This window comes from Branchiostoma belcheri, unplaced genomic scaffold, assembly GCF_001625305.1.
Source record: "Branchiostoma belcheri isolate BF01 breed outbred unplaced genomic scaffold, Haploidv18h27 scaffold113, whole genome shotgun sequence".
NCBI lineage: Eukaryota > Metazoa > Chordata > Leptocardii > Amphioxiformes > Branchiostomatidae > Branchiostoma > Branchiostoma belcheri.
This window is the reverse complement of record NW_017802525.1, coordinates 881,457-899,763: the sequence shown is the minus strand read 5'-3', so window position 1 is coordinate 899,763 and position 18,307 is coordinate 881,457. Positions and strand designations below refer to the sequence as shown.

General features: G+C 43.9%; 2 protein-coding genes across 7 annotated transcripts in view; one reads left to right on the top strand and one right to left on the bottom strand.

Annotated features, from left to right (window-relative positions):
* LOC109462155 (uncharacterized protein DDB_G0290685-like) overlaps positions 1 to 10,760 on the bottom strand; it is a 13,266-nt gene extending 2,506 nt beyond the window's left edge. The window contains exon 1 of the mRNA XM_019758647.1: positions 9,005 to 10,760. Coding sequence (XP_019614206.1) covers positions 9,005 to 10,760 — 1,756 coding nt within the window. The remainder of the gene's footprint in view (positions 1 to 9,004) is intronic.
* The window catches only part of LOC109462184 (islet cell autoantigen 1-like protein), a 59,077-nt gene that overhangs the window by 14,810 nt on the left and 25,960 nt on the right, over positions 1 to 18,307 (top strand). For 2 of the 6 annotated variants that reach the window (XM_019758701.1, XM_019758696.1), the window contains exon 1: positions 14,170 to 14,411. The gene's annotated coding sequence lies outside the window, so the exon portion shown is untranslated. Of the gene's footprint in view, positions 1 to 14,165; positions 14,412 to 18,307 lie in introns of those variants that run through there. The other 4 variants (XM_019758697.1, XM_019758698.1, XM_019758699.1 and 1 more) reach the window with 4 other exon arrangements.

Below are 18,307 nucleotides of genomic sequence, written 5' to 3'. Positions count from 1 at the left end.
ATTGCCAGGGGAGTTTGGCCGCCTTGTAGGTTTGACTGGCTTCGGAGGGAAAGAAACTACCTCCCCGCGGCCGGACTCCCTAGGCCAATTTTACTCTCTTTTTTGCCGAATTCTACTATCCGTATTCCCGTAGAAAGGCCTGGTGGAGGCTAGAAAAGACAACAGGTGGTTGGAGGCCCTGGGTATCGCGCAAAAGGGTCACAAGGAAGTGCACAAGTTGAAGTTTGTATAGGAACGATAAGAGAGAACAACGTACGAAGTCCTGCCACCCAGGGTAGTATTAGAACTTGTGTAGTACCCTTGGTTTGAACTCTGGACACAGAGACACAAGCTTGTGCGGCGGCACGACTGAAGTAAACAAACTTTGTACAAAAAACACCTGCAACTCTCCGGTTGTCATGTCTTCACCGCGTTCTACGTGACATTTCCATGTCTTCTGTATCAGCAGGGACACTGTCTGATTACTGAACCACCAGGTATTGACACAATTAAGATAAAGAGTTATATATATGCATAAGGAAAGATAAGAAGGGATTTTAAGCTGGTAGAAAAAACGCAAGGAAATGTCGAAAGAAAAAAGCACCTTACAAGGAATTTGAAAAAAAAAAGAGCAGACCGGTATATGAAAACCACTGGCACGAACTGTCAACTTTCACAAAGACAACAAAAACATTGTACCCGCACAAAAGACTGTCCAAGTCACGGAATGTCGTCCGTCAATACCTGTACAACTCCGACCGCGCGGACAAAATACATATGTACATGTATGTTTGAACTGTAACGCTATGTGGAGTCTATATCAATGTCTGTGTGCTACATTCAGGCCATGATTAAGTTAGGATGAGTCTTTTCTAAGCCCAGAGACCCCCCCCCCCCCGCAGTTTAGCAGAACTGTCTTTACCTATTTAGTCACAAACTAAGTCAGGTATAATGCCTAAGCTGAATAGCTATAGTTTCAACGTTACAAGACAAACAGCTACATACAGAATCAATTGAACAATTTCTAAATAAACACGGAAACTGTAAAAAGGTTTGTAACTTACTAGAACTTGCAGATGATACCAAACTTCCTGAAAACCAGACGGCGGGAAGTTAGCGAGAAGTTTCTGTGTTTCCTCAAACTAGAAAACCAGCCAGCCGGCGGTCTGGAGTTTTGCCAGAATAACCTGCGTTTTCAGCAAGTTTCACACCAGCTGACGGAGCAGCTAAGAGTAGGAGCTATGGAGACGAACATGTGAGCACTAACATGGCGTTACCGCTGGCGATAACTCAGAAACTGTGAAATTTTGATGAGTCGGTACCTCCCCTGCTCAGTACGGGCACACAGGCCGGCCGCGCGTCGCCTGGATACCGGCTAGTTAACATGTGTCGCCTGTTTAACCTGTCACTCAACCGGCACGGGGGGGGGGGTGCCCCGGGGGGAAAAAGACAGACAAGAAAGTTCTGAACTATAATAGAAGTCTGGGTGTGGTGTAAAAACACAGGTAGTAACACATAACACAAGGGAATTGCGTCTAAGTACGCTTAAGTAATGATAATTGGCATAGAAATAGTCATAGATTTGTTACAAGCCACCTGTATGAAAGAACCACGTGAAGTATGAAGGGAGGTGGGTGGGAGGGACTTTTCAAACAGCGGTTACACGGACAATCCTTCTGATTGCACACGTACTGCAGAAAATAACCGTACAAAGACAGGGGATTTGTCAACTAAGGATATGCTAATGAAGGGATTTGAAGATTTAGAAATTTCCTGAATGAAAAGCGACTAACTAACGGCAACAAAATGGCACAAAAACGTAGCTGTAGCATTTGTGTATTATATATGTTCACACGGTTATAAGATCAGTCACACTCACAATTACTTCGGTACAGTCTGGAATAGTACGTGCTAATGACAATGTCCTGTAGCCCCGTACCTACTGTGTAATGTTTAAGCTAACTCTTAGCACTTGAGCCATTTTCTCACGAGTATAGGAACGTGCTCCATGTGTGACAGTCTATGGAAAGTTGGCTTAACTCTGTTGTTCTGACTAAGGTGTTGAATGACATGCTTTAACTACAAGTTCAACATTCACTTCAAATAGACAAGTTGGAGGAGGGAGTTAAGCTTATAAAGTTGACACAACCGAACGCGAAGCGCGCACGTGTGTGTTTTTGGCTCTCCTCCGTAGCCATGATTGTAGTCCGTGTTTGATGGACAATATTTAGACAAAACTCAAATGAATATAAAAAGCCCCATTACAGCAAGACGTGCACGATTTCTTACGCCAACAGTTCAGGAAAGTCAGGCAGTTAGTTCAGAGCATATCATATGCCGGAACCTTATGACTATACTACAGGGCTCGAACTTAACGATGTCCCGATGTCCCCTGGCCACTAAAATTTCGGCCGGGACAACTGAAAAATCACTTTGGGACATTTTTGGGACACTGGAAAAATAACGAACATTCACAATCAGAATGTCAGCCGTTCATACGTTTGTCAGGCGCGCAACCCATTTTTGGGCCTCACCAAAAGCCGCCGAATTCGATATACACTCAGCTGAGCAGCGCGTGGCACCCGTGTACGCATGTGGCCACTATTTTGTCGCCCCGCCCATCGCCTTTGATCTATTTGCAGCCCGCCGCCTTGGCGCCACTTTCCCACGCCAGTTCCCAGACATTCTATCCATGTAAACAACATTCAACCAATCACAGCTTCCATCCAATCAAGGCATCTGCCATATATGGCGAACTGTAACTGTTTAATGTTCGGATATTTCCGGAGATGCTCGGGAGATCAGCTGACAATGCCAAATATAGTGAACCGGCAAAGCTCGGGAATGTACGGTGTCTTTCGGTAAACTTCGCCTAGTTTCCCGCGAAATGACGAATGGAATGCCGAAAACAGCCGAAATCAGAAAATTTGAGAGTCATGGCCGGCATGGCACAGAGGAAAATTTCCTCTTTTTTCTCCTCGCCGCGAGCGGCCCCGGCGTCGAATGCAGTCAATGCTGTCGATCCTCAAAGACGTTCAGGATCATCTCAGTCTGACGGCGTGGTTTCAACAACTGAGAGTCAGCCTCCAGATCGTACGGCCGGTACGAAACAGGGATGCGCCGACGGAAGGGGGGAGGGGGGCTTGAAATGTAAAACATTTAAACATGTAAATATTTGTGAATTGTAATACATGCAGTATAATATAGTACTGCAGTGTGCAGCATGCAGTATGCACACTTTACAGGGGCCACTTACTGTAGCCTACACATAACAAGTGGAAGGAAAGAAAATGGAAAGAAAGTTTGAAAAGAACTTTGGCTTGTCTTTGTTACATTTGTCGGCACAATAAACCAGCCAAGACAAGTTTCAATTTGAGTTGATTTTGTGTTTATTTCAATTGACAATTAGCTTACACAGCAATACTGTTCTCTGACTCAGCTTTATTGTTGTTGTAATACATACTTCCTGAAAACCAGTTTGGGACAGTCAATCCTCACTTTGGGACAGTTGGAATTTATTTTTGGGACAGTTCTGGGACAGTAGGGAAAAAAGTTAAGTTCGAGCCCTGTACTAAGTGTCTCCGTGTCGCGCTATCGCGTACATTTCGCGCGCGATTGTAGCAACACAAGTATTCACTGTGTACACAAGAAACTACATGGCTCTTGAAGAAACCTTTCAAATATCTTAGCACAGTTCAACCTTCCCTACACACCTAACAAGTCTAGGCGTACCTGTATGACGGATATGGGATATCAGCCCAGGTGTATACTTGAAGAACGTATACAAATACGTACCTGTACGGGCGGTATAAGCTGTCTGTACCGGCACGCGGTCCTGGTTAGAACGCTGCCTTAGCTACGGCACACACGGCGGTACTGTTTAACCCCTAACCCCGGACCGCAGCAGAGTAAACATTACTCTACAAGTACAGGTGAAGGCTTCGGCTTACTTTTGCCGTATTTTAGTTCTTCTTGTATCGGGCTTTCTTTTTGTAATGGTAATACCTTTTTTACGCTAGTATTCAGGTGGCAAATAGATACTGCCTGGCAAATGGATGTAGCTTTGCCAATTTGGAACTGTCTTTTAATTTTACAGACACCGAAATACTAGCCTCCGTAGCAGGCTTATAGAACTGGGGGTTTGGTGGTCTTCGGCTGTTTTCTGATTAGCCCAGTTCTCAAAAACGGGGGTAATTCAACCACGCCTGCAATGTTGTCTATATGCAATCAGCAAATAGCACATAAAAGCTCCCAAAGACCCTGAAGACCCACAAAACCCCAAGTTTTTTGGCATGCTGTGGAGGCTACCGAAATACTTACTTGGAGATTAGGTAAACATAGCGGCCCTTTTCTGTGCGCTATTGTGTGATGTTATCACAGCTCTGACTTTGGGAGTCCCGGTATGGAGTCAGGACAAACCGCGCGTGACAGAGTCAACTTACAACAACACTGGGGCAGGGGCCGGGAACTAGCCTCTAACAGGCTTCGGGAAGCGGCTGGAAAGAGTAGAAATTGTCCAAATAGACAGATAAATACTGGGGGATTTTCTCCGCTAAAGGAGTAAACTTTGCCCCTCTGAATTGTGCTCATTTAGCAGACCACCTCCCCTGGCATGTTATCTGTCTATTTGGACAATTTCTACTCTTTCCAGCCACATCTGAAGCCTGGTGGAGGCTACCTGGACCCCCAACCTTTGGACGGAGTGGTAAGCTCCAACTGTAGACGGGCTTGGCTCTACTTGAAGTGTACTTCAACTTTAACTTGATTTTGAGCTCATATTTGCGAAACGTCTGCACTTCTAAATGAACAGCAGCGATTTAAGTTACCGGAAACCTTACTGGCTCACCTTGTAGCTTAGTGCGCATTCGTCTCACCACTGTAAACTTACAAGACACCTGTTAGTCTGTCTCTTGTTTCTTTGACTTGAAACAAAGAATTGCTTTTCCCGTGCCCCACATCACGTAGTAAGTAGTATTTAGTCTCTCCCTTCGTGCTTTTCTATTCAACATCTCTGACGGGTTCAAGTGCGATATGTTTTACTACTTGAGTTTCTTGAGTTAAGTGGTTGAACTTCGCGTTTAAAAGAAAATCAGCGATGCTTTACACGTGAACCAGACGACACCATAGCAACGGAAGTCGTTTGGATGGTTATCAATAGAAAGTAATAATTTGGTTTAGGTGATCCCGAGCTGAGTAACAAATTACCTACATGTAATCGCTGGTATGGCGTCGGTGGCGCAGCGGTTAGAGCGTTGGACTCGGAACCAACAGGTCCCGGGTTCGATACTCACCGTGTCACGACGTTGTGCCCTTGGGAAAGGCACTTAACACGACTTCCCCACCTGTCTAACTGTGTGCCAAAAACACACTACGGATTTTGTGCGCCAATATGACAAAGTGGCGAAAAAGCAGACAAAACAGAAATCTGGATCACCCACAGAAAGGAGATCACGAACAAGTTTAACTCAATAAACAGTTGAGCTACTCTTCCACTTGTTATGACAGTATTTGTACAGTTTTTTTTACAAGTTCGTTGTACCAGGGAAATTTCCCTATCTCTTTTTGACAATCACAATGAACAGTGGACCACGGCTTAACGTCCCGCCCTAAGGACTGCGACCCTTTCCAGAAGCATGCATGTCGGGTTGGCTCCGAACTTAAGATCCAGAAGCAGGATCGCTAACTAGTAGACCAAGCACGTTACTATAACACTGTTGACAGAAGTGTACCGTATGTAGGTTAACAGCCTTCAGAGTGCACCGGACACCGGGAAACGTGCGGCGGCACAGTCTGGGCAAATGTTCCGTGTACCGTGGAGTGGGACAGATCGCACACAGTGTACACAGGCAGACTGTAACAGTGTACACTACAGGCGGGTTACAGTGTTGATCTGCTAAAGTGGTCCGCCAGGCTTTAAGCTAGGCTCTTCTCTGCTCGCCTGTATAACAGGATAGGAGCGGACCTGAGTTGGTTCAGCGGGGGTCAGATTTAAGCTTACCGGCTTGTATCAAACTTTGCAAATTATAGATTTGTAAGTACTGTACATAAGAACGGAACAGTTGCCTTAGCTATAGCGTCACTAGGCAAAAGAGGTTTAATGCGTTCGATCTAGTGATGCTACGCCATAGAGTAGTCTCCATAGGATGCCAAAACTGGGGGTTTTGGGAGGTCTTCAGGGTCTTTGGGAGCTTTTATGTGCTATTGTCTGATTGCATATAGACAACATAGCTGGCCTGGTTGAATTACCCCCGTGTTTAGAACTGGGCTAATCAGAAAACAGCCGATGACCACCAAACCCCCAGTTCTATAAGCCTGCTACGGAGGCTAGCCATAGATACTATTTGATTGTACCCACACTTCGATCACTGCAATACCGTGCTCTACGGTTCTTCAAAACATTCTCATTAAAGGCGGCAAAACATTAGCGAGTTACAGTAAATACAGTCATTTACGTGCGAGCTTTTCCAAACAACTTGAAACCGTTTAACGCTAAACCCTGGTCTCTGTGCAGATCTGACAGACGTTCATGTGCACAGCTGATCCCCAGGCTCAACACTTCACACTAACACGACTCCGCGGCTAGCCTCGGAGCAGGCTCTGCGACTAAAAGATTTTAAGGGCTCATAATAGCCTCTACCAGGCTTCAGAGGGGTCTGGAAAGAGTACAAATTGGTCAAATAGACAGATAACATGCCGAGAGTGTTAGTTCGTTAAAGGAGTACAGTTTGCCGCTTTAGCAGACCAACTCCCCTGGCATGTTATCTGTCTATTTGGTCAATTTCTACTCTTTTCAACCGCTTCTGAAGCCTGTACTTTGCTGGTGGCTTCTATTTGTACTTGGAGTAGAAATAGACGCCCTATCTGCAAAAAAAGGCACATCATAAGCCCCAAAAAGCCCCAGCCATAGCTCTGTTGAGTTGGCTAACCCATGTCGACCGTCACACAAGCGTTCACCGTCTGTCAACCCAAGCTGTTAAGTAAGACCTGTCAACTATGTCAACCTCACCGCTCTATGGACCTGTACTAATGGCGCTAATAGCGGAAATCTGTATCCAGGATCAGAGCAAATTTATCCATTATAATGAGATGGATGTGGTCAATAATGCGTCTGATATTATTCACCACTGGTCTAATAACGGCGTTGCTAGGTAACGGGAGTGACGGGTGTTTAACCGGGACATGTGGGGTCGTGTGGCGTAGCGGCAGAGTGCGCGACTCGGAACTTTGAGTCCCGAGTTCGAGTCCTGACATGCCACCGATCTTGTGCCCTTGGGAAAGGCACTTTACACGGCTTTCCTCACTTAGCTCAGGTGTAAATGAGTATTGTCCTGTCATGTATTTGTCCCCTGTGTTGGTGGCGGCATTAATATAAGTTGAAAAAACTTGAGTGTGTCGTCACCACGTCTGGTGATTACATGTTGGAATTAAAAAAAAAACCGGGACAAACTCGTGCGTATGAAGGTTGGTCTGACGTCACGTGAGCGGCACGTGAGCTGGCAAATACAAGTGACGGGTTGGTTAATGAGTAACTAGTTAGTTATGTTTGGTTATCGAAGGTCGCTGACCTAGAGATTTTCGTATACAAGGATACCTTTTGATTTTGCAGGGCAAAATTTTGGCAATTATCAAAGTATGACAAATTATCAATGATTTCTCTCTGAAAATCGTATTTTTCTAAACTATCAATATAGTTATATACTCTAGTATGAATTTCACCGATTCATAACAAAATCTTTAAGATCTCGAAATAAAGCAGTTGCTAAAATTGTGCATGTTACAGTAGGTAATTCGGCAGTTCGTGTGCAATAGCCCGGCTGATTTATAGTTTTTCATAACCGGGCCGTGTTGATACAAGTATGAAGTGTTCCCGAGCTGACACTAATGATTAAGTACCCTGACATTACGGACAGAAAGGCCAGGAAAGGACAACAATACTTAAAACGGCAGGGAAACCAACACAGGTGGGGGTCTGCTATCAAAATATCATAAAGCACTCTAATTTCAGACGTAACAACCGTTTTTTCAAATAACTTTGTTAGCATTAGCATTTTTAATGTCTTGGGGTGGTGGGACTACGGCGCACTGATATGTCAACTTTGTGTATTTAAATGTGAATTGTATTTTGTTGTGTGGCGCTGTTAATATAAGTTATAAACTTGAGTGCAGCGCCACACTGTCCTTGTTATGTTTTGATAAATAAATAAAAAACAACTTTTCTCCAACCTGTCCCAGTTTTTTATCACTATGTTTTAACGTGTGGAAAGTCTGTATCACAGCTAATGCACTGTTGTGGTGGTCGTCATGGTAACGTGCTCAAACGTGCAGGTGTCGGATTACAAATGGAATATGGCGCGAAATGCGGGCTTACTATTTATATACTTCTCATACAGGCGCGATAGGTACTGGCTAAAGTGAGGAAAGGGTTTACAAATAAACCAGGTTGATGGAAAAGATATAACTGGGCCATAAGGGATAAACCAGTAATACTGACAAAGCGGAACTCAGATGAAGAGGAAAGTGATGAGGATGAACATCAAAGCTTGTGTACAGGTGTGACTAGAGATGATGTAGGTTACCGGAATCCTGTTTGTAGAGATTTTAGAATAGTGTCAAACAGAAACAGAAAGCCGTAAACCAGGACAGGTGCGTACAATAGGTGGTCGAAGTTTATAGGGGACATTAGTGCTGAAAAAAACAACAACCTATAACACAGGGAGAAAGGGGCCCGAAAGAGAATGTTTAAAGGCAGCAAAGCTACCGCATGCACATGTACATAGGTGTAGCGGTATAAGTGGAATAACGTTAACGCTGTCACAATAGGTATACAGGACCTCTGTGTATAAACTTCAGAGAAAGTAAACTCACAGGTTGGCATAAAAGGTGAAACTGTAAAAAAAAAGTCAACAGAATTATGATTATTACACAATCAAAATAGATTATGTATGAAGTTGGAATTTATTAGACTTTAATAGAAGATTTTATTTTCAGATCGAAGCAAGTTTTCCCAAGAACGCCAGTATCTCACCTTTTTCATCCAAACCACCAAGAGTCCGGTCGCTGGTCTCGTCTCGGAGTTTCCTCCTGGTCTCCTTCAGCAGTTTCCTGACCTGGACGATCCTCTCCATGAGACAGACGCTGTCCCGGTGACTGCTCCTCAGCACGGCCGTGGTTCTACCGTACAGTTCACGCAGCTCCTCCAAGAAAACTTCCAGGTTCCCCTCCCCCAGCCCGTCCCAGTCTGCCGCCTTAGCCTCCAGTTGGTCCTTGATGTCGGCCAGTTCAGCCAGGTAGTCGAGTCGTGTGGACGCGATGCTACGGAAGGATCGGGTAGATTTGGCGGAGTGGAGCGAGCGACGGCTGTGGTAAATGTCTGTGCCGTCAACGTCGCTAGTTTTCTTACTCTCACCTTCTTCAGGTCCTTCGTTTTCCTTGGGTTTGTTAGTTTCCTTCTTCTCAATCTCACCTTCTTCAAGTCTCTCCTTTTCCGTGGTGTTGTTCTCTCCGTCTGTGTTCTCTCCCGATCTGTCCATCTCTGTGTGCCTTCTCTTGATGTCAGCGCTCCTGGGTCTGTTCACTGTCGGTCTGTCAGCGTTCCCTTCCACGGGTAATGATTTGATTGACAGCTGCCCACTAGCCACGCTGCCGGGTCTGGTGACCTTCTTACTGGATGTACTCCTCCCTGAAGACGGTCTTGAAGATGCTTTGTCCTCTGCTGTGGAGAGAATCCTTGAGCCGATGTCACCATCACTTCTTACGCTGGTCTTTGAACTTGATTTTCTCCTGCGTTTTCTGTTCTCACTTTCTGCGGAAAGCGGTCTTTGCTGGAGACTTGTCTCACTTTTTCCTGAGGATGGACGCCGTTGATTTGTTGTCTCACTCTGTCTTGAGGAAGAACGTTTTGAATTTAAGTTTTCTTCAGTATTTGGCTGTTCTTGAGGGTTTTCTCCCTCACTGTCCTGCGTGGCGCTTTGCAAGCTCTCGCTGCGATGTCGTTCACGGGAGTCGCCTTGGGGCGGTCTCCAGTCCCCCTGTCCGGTCGGGCGAACCTCCAGGAAGCGGCGGTCGCTCTCGGAGCTGGGCGGGCGGAGCGACATGGCTCCGCCGCCGGCGCTGCTCCGCTCCCCGTCCGCCGAGAGGCTAGCCATCGAGCCCTGCCTGGACAACCCCGCGCCCTCCTCCCCCTCCGCGTCAAAACTGGACCCGCTGAAGATGTTGATCTCGAGCTGCGGTACAGGCGTCTTCTCCCCTCCTTCTTCTCCATCTACATCATCTTCCTCATCCTCAGAACCGTCACAAGAATCTTGTTCGCCATCTTCTTCAGAGTTTTCCTCTCTCTCGTTTTCTCCAGCTGCCATCTCCTTGTCTTCTAGAGCGGAATTTCTGCTGCTTGAGGCGCTGGCCGGTCTGCTTCCCTCGTCCCGCGAGGCGTCTGTCCTTCCGTCCCCCGACATCGCGCTACCCGCTCTGGAGTCTCTGTCCGCCGTTCGAACGGAGCCAGTTTCTGAATGGGAATGACTTCCTGGGTTGTCTTCTTCTTCCTCTTGTGTGCGTTCGGACGTTGACCCCGCATTGCTACCTTTCTTGGCTTCTTCAGAATGTTCTTCCCTTTCTTCAGGTGAGACGGTTTGGTCGCCAAGATTGTTTTCAACTTCAAGCTCACCTGAGATTTTTTCTGGGTCGACGTCAGGACTTGACCCGCGTGACCCCTGCGATGACGTATCTGCGTCGTACGTGTCGTCGACGTCAGAGTTTTGCGAGTCGACGTCAGAATCGTCAGACATGACTGCTACTCCTGTGGTCTTAAGAACAGATCATCCGTGACTGAGACTTTCACGCACATAAACATAGGCTGGTCCCACCTGTGAACAAAGTGCGCCGTTCCAATCAGACGATTCTCTGAGTCAATGTGACGTAAGTTCGGAATCGCCCACTCGTCAGTAGGGGTACCGTGCTGTACGCTTTCCAATCAAAAACAAAACACTTCACGACTTGGTAGTGAGAGTTTCTAACGCCTGTCAATAGTTATCCAGATGCATTTCCTAAGAAACCTTAAGTTGTATAAAAATAAAGCCTTCCGTCTCGTAGCTTTGGTCTCGTAGCGAGCTAGGTACTAGTATCCATCTGTTGCTCTTGCCCTCCTAGCGCCTATGTGTCCAAGGAAATCTCGATCACAAGACGTTCACAACCTTGTATGTAGACGCCACGTTGATGCCTGTCCTGTTAGACTTAAAAACTCGTCTCAAGATGATACGAAAGACACACCGAAGCAGCCTTCACATATATTAGAAGATCAGGAGCAAGAGCTTCCCTTGTCCCAGTCCCAGCCGCCTCCCTACTCTATAAAATCTTGGTCATAGGACGTTCATATCATTGTCGACGCAACGTTGACACTCCTCCTGCTCGACTTAAACACTCGTCTCAAGATGATGAGAAAGACACACCGTCAGAAGATCGGGAGCAAGAAAATCATAACACAGCTAGCCTTGTCCCAGCACCAGCCGCCTCTATACTCAGTAGTACACAGAGAGCGGTACTGACTCAGTACCTTCCTGTGTGTGTGTACTGTACTGTACAGTGTACATGTATTATGTATTGTGAACAGAGCGGAGTATACATGTACGTAACCTGGAGCTAATGAATGGCCCGCACACGTGTGTCCTTCTCACGGCACAACATCGGCTTTTACTGTTGTTGAGTTTCCGTAGCGATGTGTTGGCGGGAACAATGGAGGCGCCATGACTACCCGGCAGAATGTAAACTCGTGCCGCCATGAACCGGTCATATATTACCGCGTTCCCTGGCAGGACGCATAATGGCATAGGTGCGTCTCGCAACAGGTGGAGGGGGGTGGGGGGGCTCTTACTAGTCTCCAAGCAGATGCGGTGGGCCTTTATGAAATAAAATTTGAAATGAAATACCTTTATTGTACATTCATGCCACGACGGGCTAGGTACAGGTCAAGACTTAACAGACACATAACAAACGTGTGTAGAAAACATACATAAGGAACATACAAGGGTACTATACTAAGCTAATACAAAGTGTTCTAGTTACTGAGCTGATACAGAGTGGTCAACTTCTTCTCGCTTTTTTGTACAATGGAAAATGTGGGAACAGATCATGGTTGTGATACAGGGTTTGTCTAGACGCATCAGAAATATAAATCTATTCATGTTGGCCACCTGTATCCATTGACCGCCTGTATCCAACGTTGGGGGGGGGGGTACAGGTGGCCAACGTATGACACAGTATAACATGAGGATATAGAAAGGAAATATGTGAACAACACGGGAAGGAGAGAGAAAATGTGATTGTAGTCGTGTATATGTGAATAGGTAGTGTTGGACCGGGTAATGACATCAGCACAGTTGGCTTAAGCGGTACGTAAAGCACCTCCGCACATTTTGATCCGGCCAGTAGGCAAGGGAAATTAAATTTCTGATGTTCATTTAGAGAACCCGAGCGCCAAAGTCAGTCTCTAGAATCCCTTTCATCTTTAGCGACTTGAAAGATTTGCTTAGTAATCATTACTTTTCATGTTCAGTCTGTGATTAGAACCCAACGTCCAGAAGTCCTGTTATTAGTCTCCAGGCGTAAAGCATTGAGGCGCGCGGAATTCTTTTAATTGGAAGGGGGGGGGGTCTGACTTTCGCGCACAATAAGTAAAGTACTATTTTACGTAAAGGGCAGCGCAGTCAGGTGATCTTAAGATGATACACATACCGTATGGAACAAACTCTATTAGTTTCCAGGCACAAAGCACTGAAGTGCGCTTAAATCATCTTTATTGGGGGGGGGATGAACTTTGCGCAAAAGAAGCGGGGGAAACGCGGGGTAAAGGGGGAAACGCAGAAGTGATTTTAAGATGATTTTATCCAGACGTTACCTTTCCGCCCAAGTCTCCATCTCTGTAAGAATCTCAATCTTCCTTCTGTGAATACTTGGTCCTCGGTGTTCGGTATCTTCTCGACTTCTCTTCTGTCATCACCGTACGTGTAGCGCGGCTTCTCTTTTGTTGGTGAAAACCAGGAACTTTTCTCTTTCGGCGCATCGTTAGAACTTGTTGTCTGGGCCACTGTCGCTGTGTTCCCCATTCTGACCCGTTCGGTGCAAAATGTGCAAAAGGTCTTTTTACTTACAAACTCCCAAAATATCACCGTAACGAATTGTCGGAGTTCCAAATGTGGAAAGAGAAGGTGACTGACCGAACATGGCCTAGATTCGGCCAGGTCTTGTAGTCGATTATCCGTATTTTCTTTTCCTTATGACTATTCTGACTAGCTAGCTTGTCAAAATTAAGTCCAATTTTTATTGCACTTCATTGCGTGTAGATATCAACTGGTGTTTTTCGCTGTGACTATTCTCGCCAAATTTAAAAAAGTTTTATATATTTACAGTGACTTAAGGGATATGCTTAACATTTTCAGAAAGGACGATGCGGCTAAATCGAAACTTTGGAATATTTCCATGAAGGAACATACGGTGTTTCTGAAATGCTGTCCCGTGGCAGCTGCGGCGGCAGCTGCACACATCTGGCCTGGCTTTACTTTGTGTTGTGCCACTGGCATTAATTAGCAGTAGACATAACTTGTCCGAACTCAACGGAAACGCCATAACCACCAACACGGAGAAAACTTTTTGAAGAGTGAAAAAATGCCTAAACTTGAACTGCAAAGAAGTTCAATAGTTTGCAGATATTTGAATTTCGGATCGAATAAGTAGCATGAGTGAGCTGCCCTATTGCAGTGTTTGTGATCAACGCCAGGCGGCGCCCATAGTCTATCTCCGGCCTACGGTAGCAGTTGGTACTGCAGCAAATCATGATATACAGAAGTTGATAAAAATGGTGGAATTTCATCGATTTGAGCAGATCTCTGATTTCGAACATTTTTTAATCAAATAGAAATTAATTCCCCTATGTGTGATAAGAAGAAAAACGACGACATTCGTTATTTTGGCATTTCAACATTTTTCGATGGCTGCAATATCACTAACACAAGCTGCACTGCTAATAAGAAAATATTCAAACTGATTCAATGGCATAGTTTTGTAAGTTTATATCAAATGAAAGGTATAGAATATATATATAGATAAATTCGCAACCACCTGTTTGTTGCTAGGTACCCTGGGGCAGAGGTGAACATCACGTGATTTAAAACGTACTCTCACGCCCAGGTTCGTTGTTGACCTTTCCGTATCATAAGAAGCTTATTTTGGTCAGAAGAAGAGGACAAGTTTACTCAAGGGACACACTATGATAAATATATTGATATCATTCAATAGTTCTACGTATCTTTGGTCTTCTTTTTAGAAAATGTTGAATAATTTCCCTGCGTACGAGAGCCAACCAACCACTTGTTAATGGGAACAAGAGCTGTGACGTCAACAACCATCATGGCGGCCGGGAATGGGAAGGAAAATTCGCGCTGAAGGTAGGCGGATTTTTATCGTTTTCTGTCGACCTCTTCCTACAAATTTCAGATCGGTCCTTTCAGTGATAAGTTTAATAGTTAAGTGAGAAGCAAAACTGACCAAAATGTGATTTATTGGCATAGAAACTGCTTTTGTGAGGGCCAATATGTCGGGGGGTGTGCCTTTGTTTTGCTGGCTGAAAATTTGATGTTCGCCAGTCGTTTGATATCAGGGTTTACGTGACAAATCGGGACAGTAAACCGCTGGGACGGGCGCTCAGGGCGGGTAGGGACGTCAGGCAGACTGCAGGGTTTGTTAGCAGCCGTGTAAAACCGCATTTCACGGGCGAAAACTCGGGGGGAATGCGGGATTGTGGTCTGGCCGTGAACCGGATCTGCTAGTGTGACGCCGTACGTAGGCGGGTGACCTGCAGGTGCCAGGACAGACGTGTCAGGTGCGGACTGGTCAGCTGAACACCTGGCACAGGTGAGACTTACCTGTACAGGTGAGACTCACACAGGTGTACTCACCTGGAGTCTACGTCTGTTTTGTAGTTCATAACAGTGAAATTCTATTTCTTGACAATGTAAGATGTAACGTTACATTTTTAGTTCACTTGTCATATAACGTTATAACTGAGTCTTTTTGGTCAAACCTGTACATACTAAGGATCACAACAAAACAAAAAAATAACCACCTGGCCATTGTGACCACTTTTTGGTGGTCCCTTAGATAATTTTCCTGTACTCAGAAGCGGTAAGAATCCTGTCTATAGTGAACACTAAGTCTTGCAAATAGAAATGTGTCCAGTTGAAAAGGTCACAAGTGACTTCACCTAGATACTATAGGCCCATCTGACACCATTCCCTACTGTTTGGGACAGTACAGCCAAACAGTCGCACTTTCCTCTGATAAAACTGTGTGCTGAATTTACAGCTACACTGACACGTTAAGCCTACTGTAAGCCTACCTTATGGAGACTAATGATCATTCGCAATAGTCAGAAGAGGGAGAAAATGGCAGGTGTGAAAATGGACCCCATATCTATGGACACAGGTCAACAGATCATGGAGCCGACACACAAAGCACGAATATCAGGTGTCCTGGTCTATAATAGGGAGTAACAAGATCAGCTGTTTACATGAAGATGGATACAGTAAACTGGTCTGTGATTTGTAACATATCGGCAGTCTACAGCTACAGTGGTATGAAAAGGCCAAATAAAAGCGGGCCGAACTTGAAGTATAACTCTTGATATTGTGAAGCATAATGTTCTATTTATCTATAGCTTTTTGGCATGGCTTTTCAAAAGCTATGGGTACAATATGGCTGTATTATATATATATGGCTTGTGTATTTAGTTAGCCAAGTACATTGGGTCAACCCTACTCATCTCCAAAGTGTGCTAGGTTCTTTATTGTTCAGATAATCAGCGGTTTGAATTGACATCATGACACACACGCACACCCCATACAGAGGAAAGCTGTCATTACATTCACATTAAAATAGGATGAAAATTACTGTGTTGCTTGTGTTTGTTAACAACTTGTAAATGTTTGTCTTTAAGTTTTACTGTTAAGGTAAAAGTCTGCAAATTACATAGATGGGAATTATATTATACAAGACTATAAATCTTGATGTTTTAAAACCTCCAGTAATGAAAATAACCTGTAGTTTTTAACCTGTTTCTTGTAAAGGTGTGTAGTTTTAGGGATTATGACACAATGTTGATTTTGACCCCACGGCTGGGTTGAGAACGTCACAGTCATGCACCAGTAAGGACCTTTGTCCGTGTGTGAACAGGAGAGGCTGACAGTCAAGGCTGACCTAAACATGAGCTATGTGAAACCTTTGACATTTAAAGGATGTCTGTGTGAACACAGACACAACATACATGAGTCATATGCCTGTGTACTTTTATAAGTTATGTTTTGTTAACAAAAATTTACCACTCTAGGTATACGACAGAGATTATGGACGACTCTAGCATTGATTTTTGATTGTGATATTATTATTCCAATGTACCATGATATTATATAACAAATACAAAATTTCATGTGCATATATGAAATCCACATGCCAGTAACCATACTTGATGAATGGTTAGCTCATGTGCATGACATTGTATCAATTATTTTTCCACATTTCTGGAAAAATATTACAAGAAGCTTCAGTAAGGTAATCTTTGTACTGTGTATGTTTTTTTGTAAATCTTTATCAATCTTAGGTACATACATAAGCTCTGTATGTACTGAAAATGTTCCTTTGTACTTATAACATATGATAAGTAATGTAATATTAATGTGTCGGCCATATGTATAGCTGAACCCATTATCAGTACCCCTGTTCTCACCCAGACTGAATAAACAAGACTCCCTCCTACTTCTCAAGTGGAAAGTCAATATTGACTGTGGATTTTAGCTGCCTCCTCTGTGGTTGGGTAAGATTTGGGACTCCTGTTCAATATCTTTGGAGTTTAGTTCTAATCAGATAAACAAATTAGAGATAAACAAAACAGCTTTAAAACAAATATAATAGGGACAGATTGGACCTTACCTGTGCAAACAGCTTTCTAAGGCACAACAACCACAAGTGACATTACATTTGAGATGTACAAAATGTACACATGCACCTTTTTCTTTTCCTCCATTTTTTGTTGATTTTTCTCCTTGATAACAACTACACATTTGAATCAGAACCAGACAAAAGATATTAGGACATAGGTGTAAATGTATATCAAGAGGGTGAATAGTGAATATTCATGTCATGATTTCAGGATTGGACTAAGATACTCCCTCTTTCACATGTTTCATTTATAAGCCTCTGAGCCATGATACATGCATTCTGCACTCACAAAAACCCTAAAGCTATAAAATACATTGCTGAATATTGTTGAAATGATTGCTTCATTATGAACATAGTGAGACTTTGATACGTAGGATTAACAATAAACGTGACTTCAAGCTGTGCAGGTTTATTGTTTATAAGCCATTAAGAGTGATGAACCGGTCCAGTGAGCCGGAACCCTTCATTACTGTGACTGTGAACTTGAAGAATGGACTGACAGTGACACAGACAAATGTACACGGCTGTCAACTGTGATTAGATAAAGTAATGATAATTTTTCACACAGCAGGAATAATTCAAATCAAATCATCAGTGCTGTATGGTATATGTCTGCCTGAAACTGCAGGGCACATACAGTTCATGGAAAGGGAGGATTTGGGATTCAAATTTCTTGATATTTGAAATTTCTAGAGAAGGGGTCCTCCATGCATCTACTATGTAGTTCTTTGTTAAATATTCAGCTCAGGCATACCTTACTAATACCAGCAGGGCTCGAAATTCATTTTTTGGAATAGGTGCACTGGTGCATTTAACCTATAAAATTGGGAGCACAAAAAATTTTTTGGTGCACCATATAAAATTAGAATGTCAGCAAACACTAACTATGCTTCATTTATAAAGAAAAGTTCTACAACAATGATTTTATCATTTTTCTGACACTTCCATTCAAGAATATGCTACATATAGTAGAATACACTTAAATTTTTACATATGTAAACCTACAAAAATATTTGTGTGCACTGGTGCACCCACAGAAAAGAACTAGGTGCACAACTCCAAGATTGAGCCCTGCTAATAGTGCCATATGTCTGCTGTAGCTGCTGTAGATGTCCTTGGTGCTGAAAGGTGTGATGGGTAGTTTCTAATGGTTATAATCAATTCAGATATCTTTTTCTTGTGTGATTTATTATTCAGAAATCTAATATTGCCAGAGCAAAATGATTGCAGTAATTTCTAGCTGTCAAAGGTATGAAAAACGTACATATATCTGAATATAACGCTTGGATATGAAAGATATGAAAAACATACATATATCTGAATATCAAACTAACACAGGCAAAATTTCCAT